The 18,571-nt window shown below is 40.2% G+C and overlaps 1 protein-coding gene across 1 annotated transcript; it reads right to left on the reverse strand.

Annotated features, from left to right (window-relative positions):
- Positions 1-59: 59 nt before the first annotated feature.
- On the reverse strand, positions 60-18,165 carry OPN3 (opsin 3). The gene is made up of 4 exons (XM_075748794.1): positions 17,709-18,165; positions 3,599-3,918; positions 2,223-2,474; positions 60-1,194 (listed from the first exon to the last, which is right to left on the reverse strand). The coding sequence occupies exons 1-4, from the start codon at positions 18,058-18,060 to the stop codon at positions 931-933; spliced, it is 1,188 nt and encodes a 395-aa protein (XP_075604909.1). The 5' UTR covers positions 18,061-18,165; the 3' UTR covers positions 60-930.
- Positions 18,166-18,571: the final 406 nt, after the last annotated feature.

Here is an 18,571-nt window from a genome sequence, read left to right on the forward strand (position 1 = left end):
CTCTAGTCTGATTTGTTCCACTGCTTGGCTGCCCTCAGGGTAAAAAAGCTTTTTTTTAAATCCCATCCAAATCTCTCTTGTTTCAGATCTTTCATGCTCATTGTTTCAGATCTTTCCAATACACATCACCCTGAAGGGTCTGGCTCTATCTTCTTGAAAACCTCCCCATCTCTATTGGAAAGCCACTATTACGTTCCCCTGAAGATGTCTCATCTCCAGGATGGTCAAGTGGAGCTCCTCCAACCTCTCCTCACAGGCCAAGTACTCCAACTTCTGACAGTCTTGGGGGACTCCACTGAACTCACCCCAGTTTACAGGTGTCTTTCTCATATTGGGGTCCCAAAATTGGATGCAGTATCTAGATGTGGTCTAACGAGGGCTGAGTCGAGGGCATAATCACTTCACACTACTGGCTCTGATCTTGTCAGTACAGCCTGGGACACCGGTGCCCTTCCTTGCTGCCAGGGCACACTGCAGGTTCATGCCTGCTTCGTTGAGCAACAGGACCCCATGTCCTTTTCCACTGAGCTGCGTCCCAGGGAGCCAGGGTCCAGCGTTCAGTGCTGCAGTATCATTCTTCCTTCCTTCCTTCCCAAGTGCAGGACTTTGCACTTGCCCTTGCTCAACTTTGTAACATTTCCGTCAGTGCATTCCTCCAGCCTGACCAAGTTCTCCTGAATGGCAATCCTACAATATGCTTTACAAAAATTCAGAGTAAAGACAGCCATCAGCACAGATGCAGATATTTCAGTACTGTGACCAAAACTGAACTGCCTGCAGAGCTTCAGATGCAGAATCCCTTCAGTATTTCACAGCTTAAGAATGTGGTTTCCTTTGGCAGCCCACAGACACCACCACTGAAACTAGTCTCCAACCTAAACAGTCTACTGGCTTAAGTCCATCTCATTCTCGTGTCTTTTTAGCTCTTGCCTATAGTGGCTTTACTTGGATGACATTTACTGTTGTCCCATTGTGTTTACTGTTGTCATCTATTTGCTGAGTGTCATCACTGGTGATAATAAAAATGATAGAGGAAGAGCTGAAAGTCACTTTCTTCTTTGGCCTGTCCCCTGTTTTCTGAGACATAACTATTGGTCGTATTTGTTTATCATTCCCTGTTGCTGGTGTCTCTTTCACAGTCCTCTGGAACCTCATCAGGCGAAAACACAGGAGCTGCAAAAGGCATCGTCGAAACTGCAAGAGAAAATAAATAGAATGAAGTTACAACTTCCTAAGTGTTCCATGTCATGTACGATCCAGTGAAAACAGTAGTATAGAAAATGACTCAAAATAACAAATTTCTGCATATCTCCACCTTGTTCCAAGTTAGTTTCGGTGCTGTAACAAAGATGGTGGCTTTTTAGTGGGTACTTTTTTCCCTGCACCAATGAGCTGTATAGGATCACCTAGCCAGCAGAGGGCACCGAAATGCAATTTTGTATTTCACCAGCAGCAAGATCTGCAATCCACAATCTGCAAAGAACAAGAGGACTAGGCTTCAATGTGTGCTATAGGTATTGTTCCCATCTTTGAGTATTCAAAAATCACAAAATTGATCTAGCAAGGGAAGAATATTCTCAGAAATATGCATGTTCCTAAAACATTTAGGCTTAGGCAGAACTGGAGTATGGACAATTGTTTCACTCCTTGGTATTTTAACATTATTGAAACATCTTACTGACATATTTGCTTAGCAAAACCCAGTCTAAAATCCTAAACAGGCTGTCACTTATAGGTTTTTTGTGACCATACTTATTTGAAAAACTATGCCGAGTTGTTCAATCCTTGTGTTGCCATAATGGAAGAGTCAGAGGCAAGTTTTTTTCTTCCTAAAAAACCAGACACCAGATATTCTGGATTTTGTCTGATGGAGTTCTGTTGTGGTAAGGGAGTGATTCGATGAGGTTTTCTAGTTATCTATTTCAGGGGTAAATTGTCAGAACTAGAGACTTAAATTTTGACACTCCTTCCCCTCCCTTTCATGTGAGTGCTCAGGTGCAAATTCAGAAATTTAAAATCCAATTTCTGATAGGGTAGTATTTTAAGCATCACCAGGGATTTTAATTCTACTAGATCTTTACCATTTATCCTAACTGTTCAAATTAAAAAAAATAAAAATAAAAAAATCTAGGCTTTACAGATTAAAGCAAATCAGATCTAACCTCCACACCCATGGCACAGGCTACTAATTATTCAAATAAGAAAGTCTTTAATGTACCTACCTTTCTACTCATGAAGATATAGATGACTGGATTATAAGCAGTGCTTGACTTGGCAAAGAAAGATGGGACGATAGCTACTGTTGGAGTTACAAGGTTGCTATAGCCATATGTTACCAGGAGGGAGACCACTGCATAGGGCATCCAACAAATAAGGAACGTGGAGATCATTAAGAAACACATTTTAGCCACCTTCTTTTCATATTTTAGAAGTTTGATGACTTGAACAGTCTGGAAATCTTCCACACAGCGAAGCTGCAGAAGAAAGAGATAAAATGGTAAAGTAAAATAGCTCTATGTTTTACTTGAAACTGAATAGTTCTATATTTATTTATAAATAAGTAATTTGCCAATTTAGTTTTACGCTCAGACACTACACACCTTATCTTGTGAACCATAATTTTTCTGGAAGTTTACATCATGCTTCACAGACTTTTACTGCTTCTATTAAATGTAAAAATATTACCTAAGGAGAAATAGAATAGCAAGTCTACCGGAAAGCAACAAATCCAGTGATGTGACAAAACATGCAGCACATCATTATAAGTATTTTAGAAAACCAACATGATCTCATCCATTGGCATAAGCAAGTTCAGTTCACATTTAGTGGTCCTTTGTCTAACTAGTTCGACAATGCTGTAGATTTGTCTCATCAGCATTCTTTAGAGAGAAGAAAATTTCATGAACAGATTTCCCTCTACTGCTCTGCCACTTAGTTTGTTACCCTGAAATGATGAAATCTCTATTTAAAGCAGAATACTAGGCAACAGGTTCCCAGTGTCATCTGAGCAAGTCATAAAATGAGGAAAAGACAGGACATGTATGTGAGTGTTCTTCATAACAGTTATCAGTTGTGCCAATACTGTTAACCACAAACTTGAATGGGCCCAGACTAATTACCCACAGAATATGAAACATGAACGCTTTCTGACACGAAAGATCTGAATTAAAATGCGTTGCCTTAACATGGAAAATGGGTTTAACAGGGCTTAATCTCCACTTGGAAGAGTTGTACAGTTATCTTCTCAAGACTTGCAAAGAGAAGAGAGGGAGTTCCTTAGTCAGGAGAACTGCAAACAGTCTTCTTTTCCCCTTGTTTCAAGGGAGAATCTGATGTGGATTTGTGAACATGAGCAATTCCTTAACCTGCCTCCCAGTAAAACTACACAACAAATAGATCTTGGTAGCTCTAGGTTGATTCTCCTCCAACCTTACATCCTTTCTAGTGGTCCCTGACCTGGATGAACATTAAACATTCAAAAGGTTGAATAGGAAGCAAGACTGCAAATTTAGGCTCTGATCCAAGCTTAATATATGACATCAGCAACTTTCACTGAAAATATCACATTAAGAGAAGTCTTTTATTTGAATGAACTTACCATTCTTACTGCATATAGAATATGGCCATAGCAATAGGCCATGATTCCAACAGGTGCTACTAGACAGCTAAGGAAAAAAAGGAGCACAAAGGAGGTATCATTGGGGTCTTTCGACTTCCAGTCCACTGAGCAACCTAATCCATGAATTTCCAGTGTGTATCTGTTCCAGCCCAGAAGAGGTGCTCCAGTCCAGGCTAATGAATAGAGCCAGATGTATGTGATAGCCCGCCAAGACCAAGAGAAGTCAATCACTTTCGCGTGGACTACTCGAATGTAGCGTTCATAGGCAAGAACAGTGAGAGTCATAATTGAAACAATTCCTGTAAGAAAAAGAAAAGAAAATCAATTAAATTATTTACAAACATTGCAAATTGAACTACAGTTCTCTCCATAACCTGCCAGCAAAGGAAACAATTAACTCAAAATTAGCTAGCTCATATTATGAATCTAATACCAATAAGCTTTTTGGGTGACACCCCACTACTCACTCACTAGTAACTAAAACAGTATCACTAACTTCAGAACTACTCAGGGTAGGGTGCTGGAATCTGACCCATGGTGCAGGATGGCCAAGTAGGACAGGAGAAAAAAAAATAATAAGCTAATACTTTTTCCTAAACATTACTTCATTAAGTGAGAGATCATGCTGCAAGGGTTTTTTTTTTTTTCTTTTGTTGGCAATTGTTGTGGGGTTTTTTGTTTGGTTTGGTGGTGGTGTTTTGTTGGGGTTTTTTTGGGGGGTGGGGGGCACTAGGTTTGGGGGTTTTGGTTTTTGGAGATTTTTTAAAGAAAAAACTCCTATATAAAAATTATATAATTAGCAATAACAAAGTGTGTGAGAAACCTAGGGCATTCAGAGTTGAGACTGAAGTCAAAGCCTTCAACAACTGACACCACAGAAATACACCTTTAATGTGAACAAAATGACTAGAGGAATTCCAACTTCTTTCAAGATTTCCTGTGTCTTTCCATTCCAAAGAACAACCGGGAAAGCAAAGTTTTACACTGCTGAAGGAGTGTCACCTAGAAGACATTGGGTTATATTGAGCGGCCTCTCCTATCTTGTTGCTTGCTAGCATAAAAATGTCATAATCTTCCTTTCAATTATTTGTGCACTTTTTTTTCTTTTCTATCGACCTCAACCCCACTACACACTTAATAACGTGTTTTGACAGAAATCAGATTATTTTCCACTCTCAGCATTATTCTATCCAGACACTTTTATAACTTAATAAAGTCAAGGCAATTCTGTCTTGATTTGAATGTAAGGATTTCCATTTCAATGGTCTGTGAAATTTAATGAGCAAGAATCAATCTGCTCATTATGCATCTGTCAGTCACCCGAAATCTGTTACAATTCAGTCATCAAGCTCATATACACAGCCTCTTAAACAACACAAAAGGGCATATTACACAGCACTCTGTGAAGTTATACAAATATCTGTGTCTAATAAATGCATGTATATTTTATCTAATAAGAAGCACAGGTATTTTGTCATGCATATACACAGCATTTCATTTCTTCAAGTACATTCATATTTGGCATACCATGCACTTATACAGCTGTGAGAAGGTTAAACATGCAGATTTCACTACCAAAGAGAGAATAGCCATTATATCCTTTGAAGGTTTCTGCTGGATATCACAGATACCTGATCTCACTTTGAAAAAAGGATAAGCATTTCAGGAAGACAAATTAACAACAGCATGCTCAAATGCCAGCAACATGGATTTTAGGAAAACAACTAAGAATAACACAATCTAAACACATAGCCTCTGTGTCAAGGCATTCATCAGCAAACCCAGTATATTATTACTGAAGTATGTCACAGAAGGATATGCTTTAAGATCTCTGTAAGAAAGTTACTTTATATCCTGCCACTGTCAGAGGATCCCTTTTTACAGGTGATGACTTTAGAAAGCTTTCTTGATTAACAGGAAGGATTTCCTACTCTAAAGGAAAACATGCCACAATTTTGTCATGGTTCTGAAATGAAACAATGAACTTTTTTTTTTATGTACATTTTTTGCCAGTGTTATCTTTAAACCTTCATCACAAAGAAGTACATATTGCTGGACATGCAGAAAGCAACGCAGACTACTTTCACAGTTACTTCGTATAGTTTCATGAGTTTTCTTCTTGTGGAAGTCATTCCTATAGAAATTTTGTTCCTATGGCTTGAAAGATAAATTGGACTAACAAGTGTGGACCAGAGGACTTCTGCAACACTTAAGGTTTGGTTGGTTGGGTGGTTTTTTTAAATGAAGTTGATAGGAAGTCCTTCGTGCCCTTTTTCAGAACCTAACATGCTGAAAATAGATTGAAGAATGTGGATCTAAGCAAGATCTTAGCAGGAATTAGAAAATAATTACAGAAAATAATTCTACACGTACACTAGCTCAAGTAAATGCTTTATACAATCAAATGCAATCTACTTCCTGAACACAAGGTAAAGGCAAGAAACTCACCTCCCATTTCTCTGTGCCCAATGACTAAGAATTACAAAATTTTACCTGGTGGTTATTAAAATCATCCACAGACATGTTTATAGAAGAAATACACATCACTCAGTCACCTAGTGCACTAAGGCTTTGTGTAAATAGAAAGAACAGCTTGTTAGGATGAGTCAACTCCTAAATTAACCCCTTGCTCTTTACCACCTTCCTGCTCTCCCAGTAAAAGCTCACAGAAACCAGGTGCATAGATAAAGGTATCTACAATGGTATTCAATGACTAATGTCCCTGTGTACTCTTAATATTTCCCATCAGTTTTTATACACGAGTACTGAATTCTGGCCATGACAAAGTAATCAAAAGCACACATGCTTGGTTGAAAGTAGAGGTGTTCAGAAGCAATAATTTACTGAGACCTTGACATTTTCAAGGAAGTCATTGGAAGCTCAGTGTCTCTAAAACTTTGTGCTTATACATAGATCTTTGAATAGTTTTATCTCAAGCCCCTTTCAGTATGAAATCAGTGCTCTTTAAATGGATACTTGAGTTTTCTACCCAAACCATAAAAGGGAGATTGGTTAGCCCATTGGTCAGTATGTACTGAAATATAAATCCCTGTTCTATGGGTATTCAGAAAGTGTCTGGTAGCTTCTAGGCGTGAGGTGAGAAATGCAGGTCACATCATGTTACAGTAAATTCCTCTCTGATGCAGGATCTTTACTGTAACAAGGGCATAGCTGTGAGAGCAGAGGGTGAAGTAGTTAACCATAAAAATAGAAATTTGAAACAAAATGTCCTTGCAGAATGAGACCAAATGTAGGGAATTTTGTCCAAAAAAAGTCCCCCTGTGTGCTGTGGAGCCAAGGCTGCCTGTATGTTTGTGGTAGATGACATGCAGAAATACCTGTAAGAACCGGAATATTGAGATCTGCCCTAAGGACATGAGTTTTAAAGTGTGTATTATAAAGACCATAACTAGGGGGGAAAAAACACATTAATTCTGGTGGAGGGTGCTGTAGATAATGCCATTTAAGAGTAATTTGGGTTTGGTTGTTGTTGTAATTTCTACAGTGGACTACATGACAGAGGAATTCATAAGAAAACAAAATTCCAATGCGTTCAACAGGTGAAAGCTACCTTGCAAGTGTGCATCACATTTAAGTAAACATGCTTTTAAAAGGGCAGATAAGCACCTTTTAACTCTCAGATGAGGGATTTCCAATAACTACTTTTACTGAATGAGTTGAATGGAACTACAGACAGCATCTCTCAGCATTCAGACATTGCCGAGTGGAACAGAAACAGCCAGAGGAACAACTTCTGGATAGCATCATCAGTATTTCAGGAGTAATTTAATTCACAGGAATCTCTTTAAGATTGTGCTGCTATTTTGGGTCTCCCCTCCTTTACTGTTAAAAAAAAAAAAAAAGTACCAAAAAAAAGTGTATGAATACTACTATACTCTCATAGAATACAAATAACTTCGTTAGAGCTGTAAATCTGATTGTCCATCTTTTTAATATAGAAATTCCACAAAGTAACTCTCATGACTTAAATTGAGTCATTACTCCATAAGAATCTAGTAGATCTTTTTTAGAACTGTTCATGTACTTGATATTAATATCTTTATTAATGTATTGTAAAATTTGATGCCTTTTTTCAAAGAGAAATAAGTTTTGCAAAAATCTGTACATGATAAAATTTTGACTTTAATGCATGAAGTCTGTGTAATCTGAAGGTTAAGCCTGTGATTTCAAGGTTTCAAACGTTATTACCACAAATTGTTTAAGCCCTCAAATACAAGCAGCTGTACAACTCTCAGTTATACCACAAACTGGGGAGCTCTTGCTTTTGATAGAAATAATGACTGCAATTCTTGGCAACAGTTTGCCAACTTCTTAAAGTTTCAACTATTTCTTTTATTCTTAACACTAAAGTATAAAAACGTTCTCAATAGGTAGAACCTTCAAAACTGTCCAAATTACTTAGGAGCTTCTGTTCCACTAAAGGTCAGTGGAGCATAAGGTCCAGTTTTGCACTGAGGGTTGTGTGTGGGTGTGAAGATGTCTTTGTTTCTTAATAGGACTTCAGTACAGGCAAGGGTAAGACTAGAACCGAAAACAATTTTCCCCTCATTATGCATCTTTTCCATTCTGCATCAAAATGCAACCAAAGCCCATTTGATATTTCTAACAAAAACTTTGCAAAAGAAGCAGTACAGATTAGCTTGTATAATCAGAATAGCCTCATGGATAGATCACTGAGGTACGAACTGACTTTCATATCTGTGAGTGATCTCCAGCAACGACTGGAAACCTTCTGTGTAATTTGAGTTTCCCAACAACTGGGAATTTCATCTATTCTGTGTGAGGACTTTATGGCAAGAAATTCCATTATGAAGCTGCAAAGCCATGAAAACAGAAAATGCCCCGGGGGCTCATACAACCCTAACTGGTGAGAGCTGGAATATGCCTGCCACCTCCACACTTGATGATATGAACTATTAACACTCACAGTAGCAAAAATCTTGAAAAAGTCTGCTCAAACTCAACATGCCACAGTCAGTGTGCAACATACATTTTGACAGTCTACCATTTTTACCATGTGCCAATAGCACTGTCAGGTTACAACCACATTCCTACAAAAGAAAAAATAAAAAAAATACTTAATTAGTTACTTATATCTTATTTGGGTAATTATCTGTACCTTCTCTGCACTGATCCCAAGGATGGAAAATTCCTTTGAAAATGAGGAAATTCTAATTAAATGAGAAGTGGGGAAGGGAGAATTTATACATTTTTGGTAGGTGAAATTAATTCAGTTGGAGATTAGCTCTGATGTCAAGGGATGGTTTCAAGCAGCATTCAACATCCTAGAGAGTATTGCTGGAACTTTACAGCTCTTGGTTATGATTAACAAATGAAAGAGTTACATTTCCTTTTGAGATCATTTTAAGTTAGTCACTTTTTTCCTTGTGGTAATCTAGGATTCTGTTAAATCCGCTCTATTAACCTATTAATGCCAATTACAACATAGCAAAAAAATTATGACATCTGAAGATGTATCTACAACATAATTATTAAACCTACATGTAAAGTCACAGTTTTCATGAAGTAAGCCAGAGCTTTTCACAAGATTTATCTAGATGCATAGTTAAAAAGGATTCAGTAAGAAGTTGTTCATTTTCAAGTCATCCACAAATGGATTTAAGGGCTCACTTCTTAAAGGGCCTGCTTCTAATAAATTCCTGCCCCTAGTAGACTTATTTGCAGAGGTCTAGAAGTCAGTTTTTAATCAGACTTTCCATCTTTAAAGAAAATAGTTTTTAAAAGAAAACAGTTTTTAATCAATAATAACTAGCAAATAAGCTTGTTACGTACATGCTTATCAGTTTGCCCTTGAAGCCAAAGCTGGTTTATCAAAATAATTTCTACAAAAACTAATCCTCCAGACTGATGTGTTTTGTTCTGCAAGATAACTAGCAGAAGTGTAAAACTGGTTTCAGATAGAGTTAGGGGTTTTTTCCCCAGTACGAATCAATTCTTAACATTAATTTCTCTATGTTTACTCTAGCTGTGATGTCAAGCTTCAAAATGATCCAAGAACTTTTAACACTAAAGAGCAGGTGTAATGTTCTTTAACTATTCATATGTTAAATAAAGCACAGACGCCTGGTAAGCATGTTCCTGGCGACACGTGGTAACTATCCCTAGTATTGATGGCATCATGCTATGAAATTAAGCAATTTATGAGACTCCATATCCTGTGAGGTTAAAGCTCTCTGAGGCAGGGGAGGAGGGGGAGGGTGGTGGTTGTGCTTCGTCCCCAGTGTTATCTCATGATGAATGGTTGCATACATCTGATATTTAGCTTTATGCTGGCTAAGTCAGCAGACTTCCCAGATTCTCTTTCATATGTGGCACTCTAGTGTGATCATCTCTTTGCAATGCAAGGTCCTGGTTATTTCACATGTTAAGCAGATGGAATATCCTTCAGGTATGTAACAAGTCTGGCTTGATGCCACAATTCCCCCATTGCACTCAGATGGCACTTTCTGCATAGCACAATACCCTTGTAGGGCAGCAGGAGCTGATTCCCAAATTTTTAGCTGATACAGCAGGAAAAGAAAGAGACCCTACACATAGTGTTATCTAGAATAGACACACACGCATGCAAAAAATCTCACATAAGTAGAACATTTGTCACTTTTTCAAAGAGTCTCTAAAGACTGTTTCCAAAGGCATTGCTGTCATATCTCCCCACTTACCCAAGCCTGGCTTGCCCTCTATATTCCTCCAGCTCTGCTATTTTTCATTTCTGCTGCCTATGAACACTTTCTTTCATATCACACATTTTAGTGGGAAAGGATAGGAATACATGGCAGTAGCAAGTACAGCTACTAATTTTCTTCTTTCTGTGCTCAGAAACTAAATTGGAAGGCAAGTCTATGACCACAAAGGATCTCAAGTCACAGCTACCACTAAAGAAGTGAGAATACAGGCCATTTGTCCAAGGATAATGAAACCTGAAGCATCTAATATATACACTGATTGAGATATCTCTGTCACTACTTTATATGCCTCTTTCTAGTGCCAATTCTTTCAATGAATCGGCCTATTACAGACCCTATGAAGCAATCACAAATCTTTGGCTCCAAGCAATTTTAAGCTACAGAGGACTCCATCTACTCCCTCTCACCCCCACCAAACAAAATACATTGATTTTGGATTGCTTTTGGTTGTCTGGAAAGCAGCAGGATATAGTATCCATTGTAACCACAGACCATAACGGTGTTGCTTGATTTAAGCCAAATCCTGGCAGAGATTTGCCAAGAGCACACAGATGCAAGGCTTCTTGTGCCGTCCCCACAGAAATGCAGTGCTTTGCATAATGCCATACACTTTGGTGGCAGTCCTCACCTAGAAGAGCCTCACATTTTTTAGCCCACTACGTATCCATATCATCCACGTTCTTGCACTGCTTCCAACTACCTCGTATGTGATTTACATATGTGGATGGCTCCCTTCATTTTCCATGTAGCACAAAGGAAAGCACTGGATTTTGTTTCCTCCACACCCCCCAAGCTTTTCTGGAAATGATTTAGATTTCGTTCTGAGTGAGCTCCATATTTTAATATGAAGAAATATGTGCTGATTTAAAAAAAAGTCTGTTACAGAAAGTCATTATGGTTATTGTTTGGATATTAGTCCCTGAAACAAGAACCTGTACTTTTCTTCAAGCAAGGGAGAGGTAAACATAAGAATTCATTACTTTGACTCTCTTAGCAAAAATATGCATTTCAAAACAATTTTTAGTTTTTATCTGAAACAAATTACATTATGCTTAAAATTTCTTGAAATACTTGAGATTTATGTATTTTGATTCAAGACTAAGGCCCAATTCTGAGGGCTGATTTACTCTACTACTAAATCAATCTTCCTAACTCTTTCAGAAAGATGACTACTCAGTGTTTACAAATAATGCTTGCCTGATCTATAGATTTTCATCTCAGAGAATATTCCTACTCCTTGTGCTTAGGAACTACAGATGCTAGTTTTAGCTCTGATTTAAATCTGGGCAATTATCCTAGCATGAATGGGGTCATTCTCATTTAAACTGTGTAGGTCAAATGTAGCGTAAGTGTCTTTTGTTTAAGCCAGTAGCATGCAGTTTCTATGTCGCAGGTCTTCTCCAGTAACCAGCCACTCAGAATCAGTGAGGGATGACAAGCTATTTCTTATTGTTTGGGGTGTTTTTTTTAAATAAAATTCTTGGTTTTGCCTCTCTCTCTTATTGTTTTCCTAGTGAAATACTGCATTCTGTGTAGGTTTGATTATGTCTTATGTGATATTTATTTTCTTCTGTACTCTGTTTTTTTCCAGGAGTCATATTAGTTTTGATACATGATGAAATACTTCACAATGCAGTGTCAATCATCAGGGAGAAGAGTGCAAACCACATCTGCAGTGTATTGTCCCATACAATGTGTGTATTTTGCCTTTATAATCCCTAATTAGAAGAAAATAATGCAGTGCCCCTCAGAACAACAGTGTTAGTTTCAACTTGTTCTAACAACTCTGTTTGCTCCAGCCCTCTCCATGCAACCTAAAACTTACTCGCATTGTTTGCCCCCCTCCCCAAGCATGGCTTGCAATTTGGACAGAGGTATCAGATACGTATTCCTGAAGACTGAGCATCTCTACAGAGCACATACTGCATAATGCAGCAAGTGAGAGTCATCTCTGAGACAGATCAAGACTTCAATCAAAGGGCATATTATTTTCCATATCAGTTAATCCCTGACCTATATTCAAATGCTGAATTACTATTTTGCACACCTAATCAGAGGTGAAAGCCACTCTTTCACAATGCCTCCTCACCTCCTTCACATTTGAAAAGCTAAGCAGCAGTAATTGAGTAAAAGCAACTTTTTGTCCACGGCAAGACAAGGTGCTACTGCACTCTGTAGTTTTGCATTACTTAATATATAACTAAAGTATTTGAATTGAACAATTAGGTGTTATAATATGTTTTCGGTGACAGCTATCTATTACTTCTAATTTTTCAACAAGTTTTAGCATCTGCAAACAAATTTAGGTAGATGAAAATCACTTCTCCCAGACACAGTAGACTTCTAGTATATTTTATATACACCTCTCCTATAAAACTACACTGGAATTAATCACCTCTTCCACGTTCAATCCTGCAAATGATTAATTCACTTAAAAAAAAAAAAAATTGCTAAAGCTGAAAGCATGCTGATTGAGTCTCCAGCTGTCTGTAACACAAGATCCTAAAAATGTCTGCCGAGTAACCACAGAAAATGCTTTTAGTGAGATTAAATCAGTGCATACATTGGTAATGCAAGAGGGTGGCACAGGGCATCATTCTTCCAATGTGCAGAGCAGAGCCTTAGATGAAGTAGCTAACAATTATATACACATATATGTTTTTGCTTTGTTTTAAAATAGGCTGTAACTGAAGCCAGGTCCACAGGAGAGTCTCTGGCAATTAATCCTTACTTCAGTACTGGTGGGGGGGAAGGGGAAAATCAGCTTGCCTTAAAAAAATAAATAAAATAACCTTTCATAATTGTATCCCTTCTCTCTCAGCAAAGACATTCTCCCTTAGCTGAACACTCTACAGCTTTTCATAGGAACGTACAGTCTACCAAACTTCTTACACATTTTCCCATCCTCCAGTTCACATTACTAGAAGGGAGTATGCACCTGGATCTCAACGTTTACTTGGTAGCTCATCAAAATCTAGCTGCTGTATACCAACAGTGAATGATCCAAAAGAGTCATAATACTTTCAATTAATTTGACATTACAAGTTGCCAGTGTTTGTTTGGGTTTTTTTACCCTTACAAAAACAGCTTACAGTTTGAAAAGACAGAGATCTCTAATCATACTTTAGTAACGATAGCCTTTCAATCACAAAAAGTTACAGTTTAATAATATAAAACCTTCCCCAGAGTATACCCTTACTATGCAATCTTCAGTCAAGAGATTGCCTCAGACAATTTTGGTTCCTCTTCCTCAAGACCATTCTTGTCATCGATCAGGTCTTTCCACTGCTTTCTTCCCTTGCTTAATTAAGCATAGCAGAAAGTGTTAGAACAACACTACTGGCAGATGGTTTAGTTGCCATTACTTGCAGATGAAGTACTTTATGCTTGTGAGGTACATATGTAAGTTCCACATGATCAGACTAGCTTAGTTCTGAACTCTCAGGGCCTGATCTCATGGATGGAAGGTGTTAGAGCAGGCATCCACTGCCTGCAGATGGGCAGGATACAAACTTCTCTTGCACACATCAAGTCCTGCAACAGTCGCTGTCACATAAACAAATCTTGTTTGTCTGTTTGTGAAAAGCCAGCAGAAGCACATAAAGATAATTCTGCCCTGAGTCAGTGTTCCACAATTAAACAAATTCTTGCTCCAGGTAAGAGGGTATCCGTGTCTGTTAACAAAGACATTTGGCTCTGTTTAGCTACCAGGTGTCTTCTCTAGCAATTACACTCAAAAAACTTATGCTCTCAGTGATAGACAGTAAACCTCCCAGGTATGAGTGTATTACTGAATTGGATAAAGGGATTACGCAGATCTCTACTACTTGCAGCTTGGTTGACTACTGACAGGGAGTTACGAGCATTTACATAATGAGAGGGTGGCAGGGCCAGTGGGACCAGCAGAGCGTTGATTGCACACCTCCATAAAAAGGTGACCCTCACAGTTTAAATACATCATTTAATTGAAGTAGCTATCATACTCCACCAGGATACACGACTTGTTAAAAAATAAATACTGGAACTTAGTATAACTACATTAAGTGGGGATTACCATCTAAGAGAGACAACCACGTCAAAGCTTAGACTAAGACTTGTCAGTTAGTCATCAGATCTACATTATTTTCCGCAGTGCTGAGAATGGCTTTGTAATAGCAAAGAGAAGTTCTTTTCATGGCCTCTGTTGTGAGGACATATGTACCTAAACTGTATCTTGACTTCAGAATAAGTAAAAGAAAATTTGGATTGTTACTCATGTGACAAGGACAGATGTTCAGCAGACAAAATCATCAGTGTTGCACTCTAGAAGCAGATCTCTGCACGTTCTGAACTCTCAATGAAAAGCTTTTACGTCCCCAAAAAAATAGCCAGCAGTAGCACAAACAGCAAGTCCTGAGCTGTACAATGCAACAGTAGCAGCAAATATTACTATATGGGCTTGCCTAACAATAAAGTTATGATAATACAAAAAGAGACTATTGCAAGGAAGACAAAAAATAGCAATTTATCCCTAGACAGACAATCTGTAGTTCTGCTGCTTTTTCAACAGAAAGATTTCAGAACGTGGAAGTCTGCTTACAGCATCTAAGTTCTGGATCTCACATACCTCCAAACTTCTAGACTAGCTGATAAAAATGAGAGTACTTTTACACAGGAAATTTTCAGATTCTCCAATCCAGAATTCCTAGGAATATAGAGAGGGCTCTTGTTGTTGCTGGGGGGGGAGTTGTAATCATTACATAACAAAAATGTCTGAAAATGCAGACACTACAGTTTATTTAAAGCACATATCCCACCTATGTATTTAATCATATTGACATTCTTAAGAGGAAAACAGAAATACTTTGATTTTGGCTTTTAAAACAGCATGAGCAAAAACCTCCTAACAACATGTGTGACAGATAAATAAAATAAAGCTGCATGATCATGATTTGCAAAATTATTCTTGATTACTAATTTGAAAGAATCTGATTTTTAAAATTTGTTGAGAATTAACTTTAATTAAATTGTGAAAACAGAAAAGAACAATCTTTTTCTTTCCAGCTGAGAACATGAAAACAATACTACGTACAAAAGTAAAGCTTAAGATTAGACATAACTTTATTAGGTTAGCATCAAATTATAATAGCCAAATTAAATACTTTGTATTATTTTATGTAGCAGCTGAACAAAGTAATTCAGGCATCAGATATTCCTGAATATTAAGTTGTGCATTTTCTCTCTACTTCCATATGACAGACTACACACAAACACACACTTTTCTAACACATTATTAAAAAAAATTCTTCCCACTGAAACATAGTATGGCAGAGGAAAATGGTATGACCAAGCACAGGAAGATGAAATTTTGGCAGCCAGTGATGCTGGCCAAATCACTCTTTAGATAAGGTCCATGAATTTGCCTACATTTCCTTAGGAACAAGTTTATTTAATACAGGGATACAGGAAAGCATCAACATTGAACACATTTATAGTGACAAATTATGTATCACAACTCAAAAAAAAAAGAGAAGTGGAAAAAATCACGTGTGATCAAGCATTTTGCTTGCAATTTATGTCTCACTGTTTCTATTTGTTCCATCTTTGGAAGATGGTAAAATGGGATTATAGTCTGGTTTTTATATTACCCCTACTACACATTTTGGTTATTGACCCTATATGCAAAATGTTTTCATCAAAAATAGTAAGTATAATATATAAGGGATAAAGATAGGAATAGAACTATACTACACTTCTGTTCAAGTTTAGTGTTTAGCTGCCTAGCAGAACCTAGTTGACAGATGCTTGAATTTCTCAAGTATTTGAACTGGCTGAGTAATACAGCCAGCCTTATTTTAGCTGGGTTCTTTAGTACTTTCCCTGATAACACCAGGAAACAAATACCCAAGAGCTGTGCACCGCAGAAATCATCCAATATCAAACCTTAGACAAATGTCTAACTACATCCTGCATCCACCACAGCTTCCAAGACCCCAGATTTTTACTGTACTACACAGCAGCAGTCAAATCAATCATGAGGAATCACGCACCTTCCTCTCAGCAGCCCACCAAAGGCGCAGCACCATGTGAAATAAAGATTTAGGCAGAAAGGCTGCAAAGCTTACGCAAGACTGTATTTGCCTTATTGAGGCAAATTTTCAGTGCACACATTGTGTGTGTGTGTATGCACAGTGATCTACCTCTCATTTATACATTTCTGCCAGAAAAGAGGATCTGACTTGAGCTTTAAGTTTGGTAAGTTATTAGCCAAACACTTACTTTCACCATTAGAAACACAATCCTGTTCTTTTACAGCATCCTTTGCCAGTAAACACAAAGCTACATTTCTTTCAACAGCCTGCACGTACATAGCTAGACTGCATTCTGTTCTTTTGCAGACTTCTGTAAAGGTTATGTATGAATTTCAAGGAAGAAAACAGTACAGAGCTTACAGTTTTTAGAAGTGGAAGTAGTTGAAGTACTCCTTCTGCAGTGCTAAAAATCCCACTTCACAACAATCACCTGTTTGCCAAATACCAACTGTGACACTGTTATGCCTGAAAGATAGTATTTGAATTTCACGTGCGGATAAAGAAATTCAAGGCATTGCCACACGTCGGGGAGCTTTATAGACAAGTCCGGACAGCGGGGAGGCTGCGCCCCCCGGGCAGGGGAGCGCTGACTGCTACAGGACGCAGCCAGGTCTCCACCTGCTCCACCGAGGCGCGACACTGCTCACCCTGCAGACTGAGCCATACGCGCTCCTTATCCGCAGATCGCAGCGTTTCCTCATATAAAACACAGTCTTTTATACTCATGAAGTCTGCGCAACGCTCGGACAATTCGGACACCCCTTTTAACAACACTGCTGTCTTTTCCCTTAAGTTTCTCGTCACATTGGCAAGTGCAGGAGGCCGAGAAACAGATTCCCGATGAATTTACTGTTTGCTCCGGATCGTTTTTCTCCGCACTGTCCACTTTTTTACCAGCACTCCGCCGTGCGGCGCCGCCGGGAGAGGGACCCCCAGTCCCGGCTCCTCGCCCACCGCACCGCCCCACGAACGCCCGCCGAGCCCCGGCTCCCCCGGCAGGGAAAGCGCCTCCTCCCGCCCCGCCAGACAGCCGCGCACCCCGCCAGGGAAGGAGAGAGGGCGAGCGGGCTAACTGAAACGGGACGACGCTGCGAGGGACGCGGCGGTCGCTTGAGGGAGGGTGGGGAGGTGACGGTTGAGGCGGGTGTACGTGACGGTTGGGGACAGGTGGGGAAGGGGACAGGTGAGGCGCGGGACCCCCAGGGAAGGCGGGCAAGGAGAGAGAGGGCAGCCGAGAGGAGAGACCCAGCAGGACAGGAGGGGACGTGAGGCGACCGTGGCCCCGTCACCCACCGAACAGGCTGTTGCTGAAGCCGTCCCAGACGCAGCCGGCGGCGTCCCACACCCAGCGGCTCCTCAGGCAGGACATGAAGGTAAGGCTCACGCCGAAGACGGACACCAGCAGGTCGCTGAGGCTGATGTTGACGAGAAAGAGGTTGGTGGGGGTGCGGAGCCGCTTGAACTTGTAGTAGAGCACCAGCACTAGCAAGTTGTTGCACAAGCCCAGCATGCCGATGGTGGCGACGAGCAGCGCCAGCAGCTCGTAGGTGCCGGCGCTGAAGAGAGGCCGCTCACCCGGCACCTCCTGCTCCGCCGCCGCGGACTCCGGGCGGCTCGTCGTGCCCGTGCTGTTCCCCGAGTGCATGGCTCGCCGCTCATAGCCCGCCGGGGGCCGGCCGGAGCAGGACTAAGCCTCTCCGTTCGCTCCTAGCCCCATCACAGACCGCTACTGAGGGCAGGAGGAGGAGGAGGAGCCCCCTCCGCCTTCCCGCCCACGGAGGGCGCGCCCTCGGGTGGCTTCGCCCTTGGCTGCCCTGGGTGGGCGCTGTCCCTGCCGCTGTCCCTGCCGCTGTCTTGTCCCTGCCGCCGCCGGGCGGTCAGGGCGTTGCTCCCGGCGGCATAAACCCTGCGAGCGCGTTCTGACCGTCACACAACGCCTGTGCGGATGCCGCATGGTTCCTTCTCAACAAACACCTCACCTCGCCCTCTCAGCTGCCGCGGTGAGCAGCCTGGTCATGACTGGGATGTGGCTGTCTCCTCCTCTTCCTTAAAACCCTCCGTGCGTTTTGGCTCGGTACGGCTGCCTTCAGCAGCGCTTCCATCTGGGGAGCCACGTTCCGACAGACCTCCTCTGCACCCTGCTCCAGGGAGAGGTA

The sequence above is a fragment of the Balearica regulorum genome, chromosome 3 (genome assembly GCF_011004875.1).
Source record: "Balearica regulorum gibbericeps isolate bBalReg1 chromosome 3, bBalReg1.pri, whole genome shotgun sequence".
NCBI classification, from domain to species: domain Eukaryota; kingdom Metazoa; phylum Chordata; class Aves; order Gruiformes; family Gruidae; genus Balearica; species Balearica regulorum.

Coding starts and splice junctions, on each gene's coding strand:
- OPN3 (XM_075748794.1), bottom strand. CDS start 18,060: ATGCACTCGGGGAACAGCACGGGCACGACGAGCCGCCCGGAGTCCGCG. Junction 3,919..17,708: donor CTTCAGCAACAGCCTGTTCG/GTGGGTGACGGG, acceptor TTTTTCTTACAG/GAATTGTTTCAATTATGACT. Junction 1,195..2,222: donor ATATCTTCATGAGTAGAAAG/GTAGGTACATTA, acceptor TTTCTCTTGCAG/TTTCGACGATGCCTTTTGCA.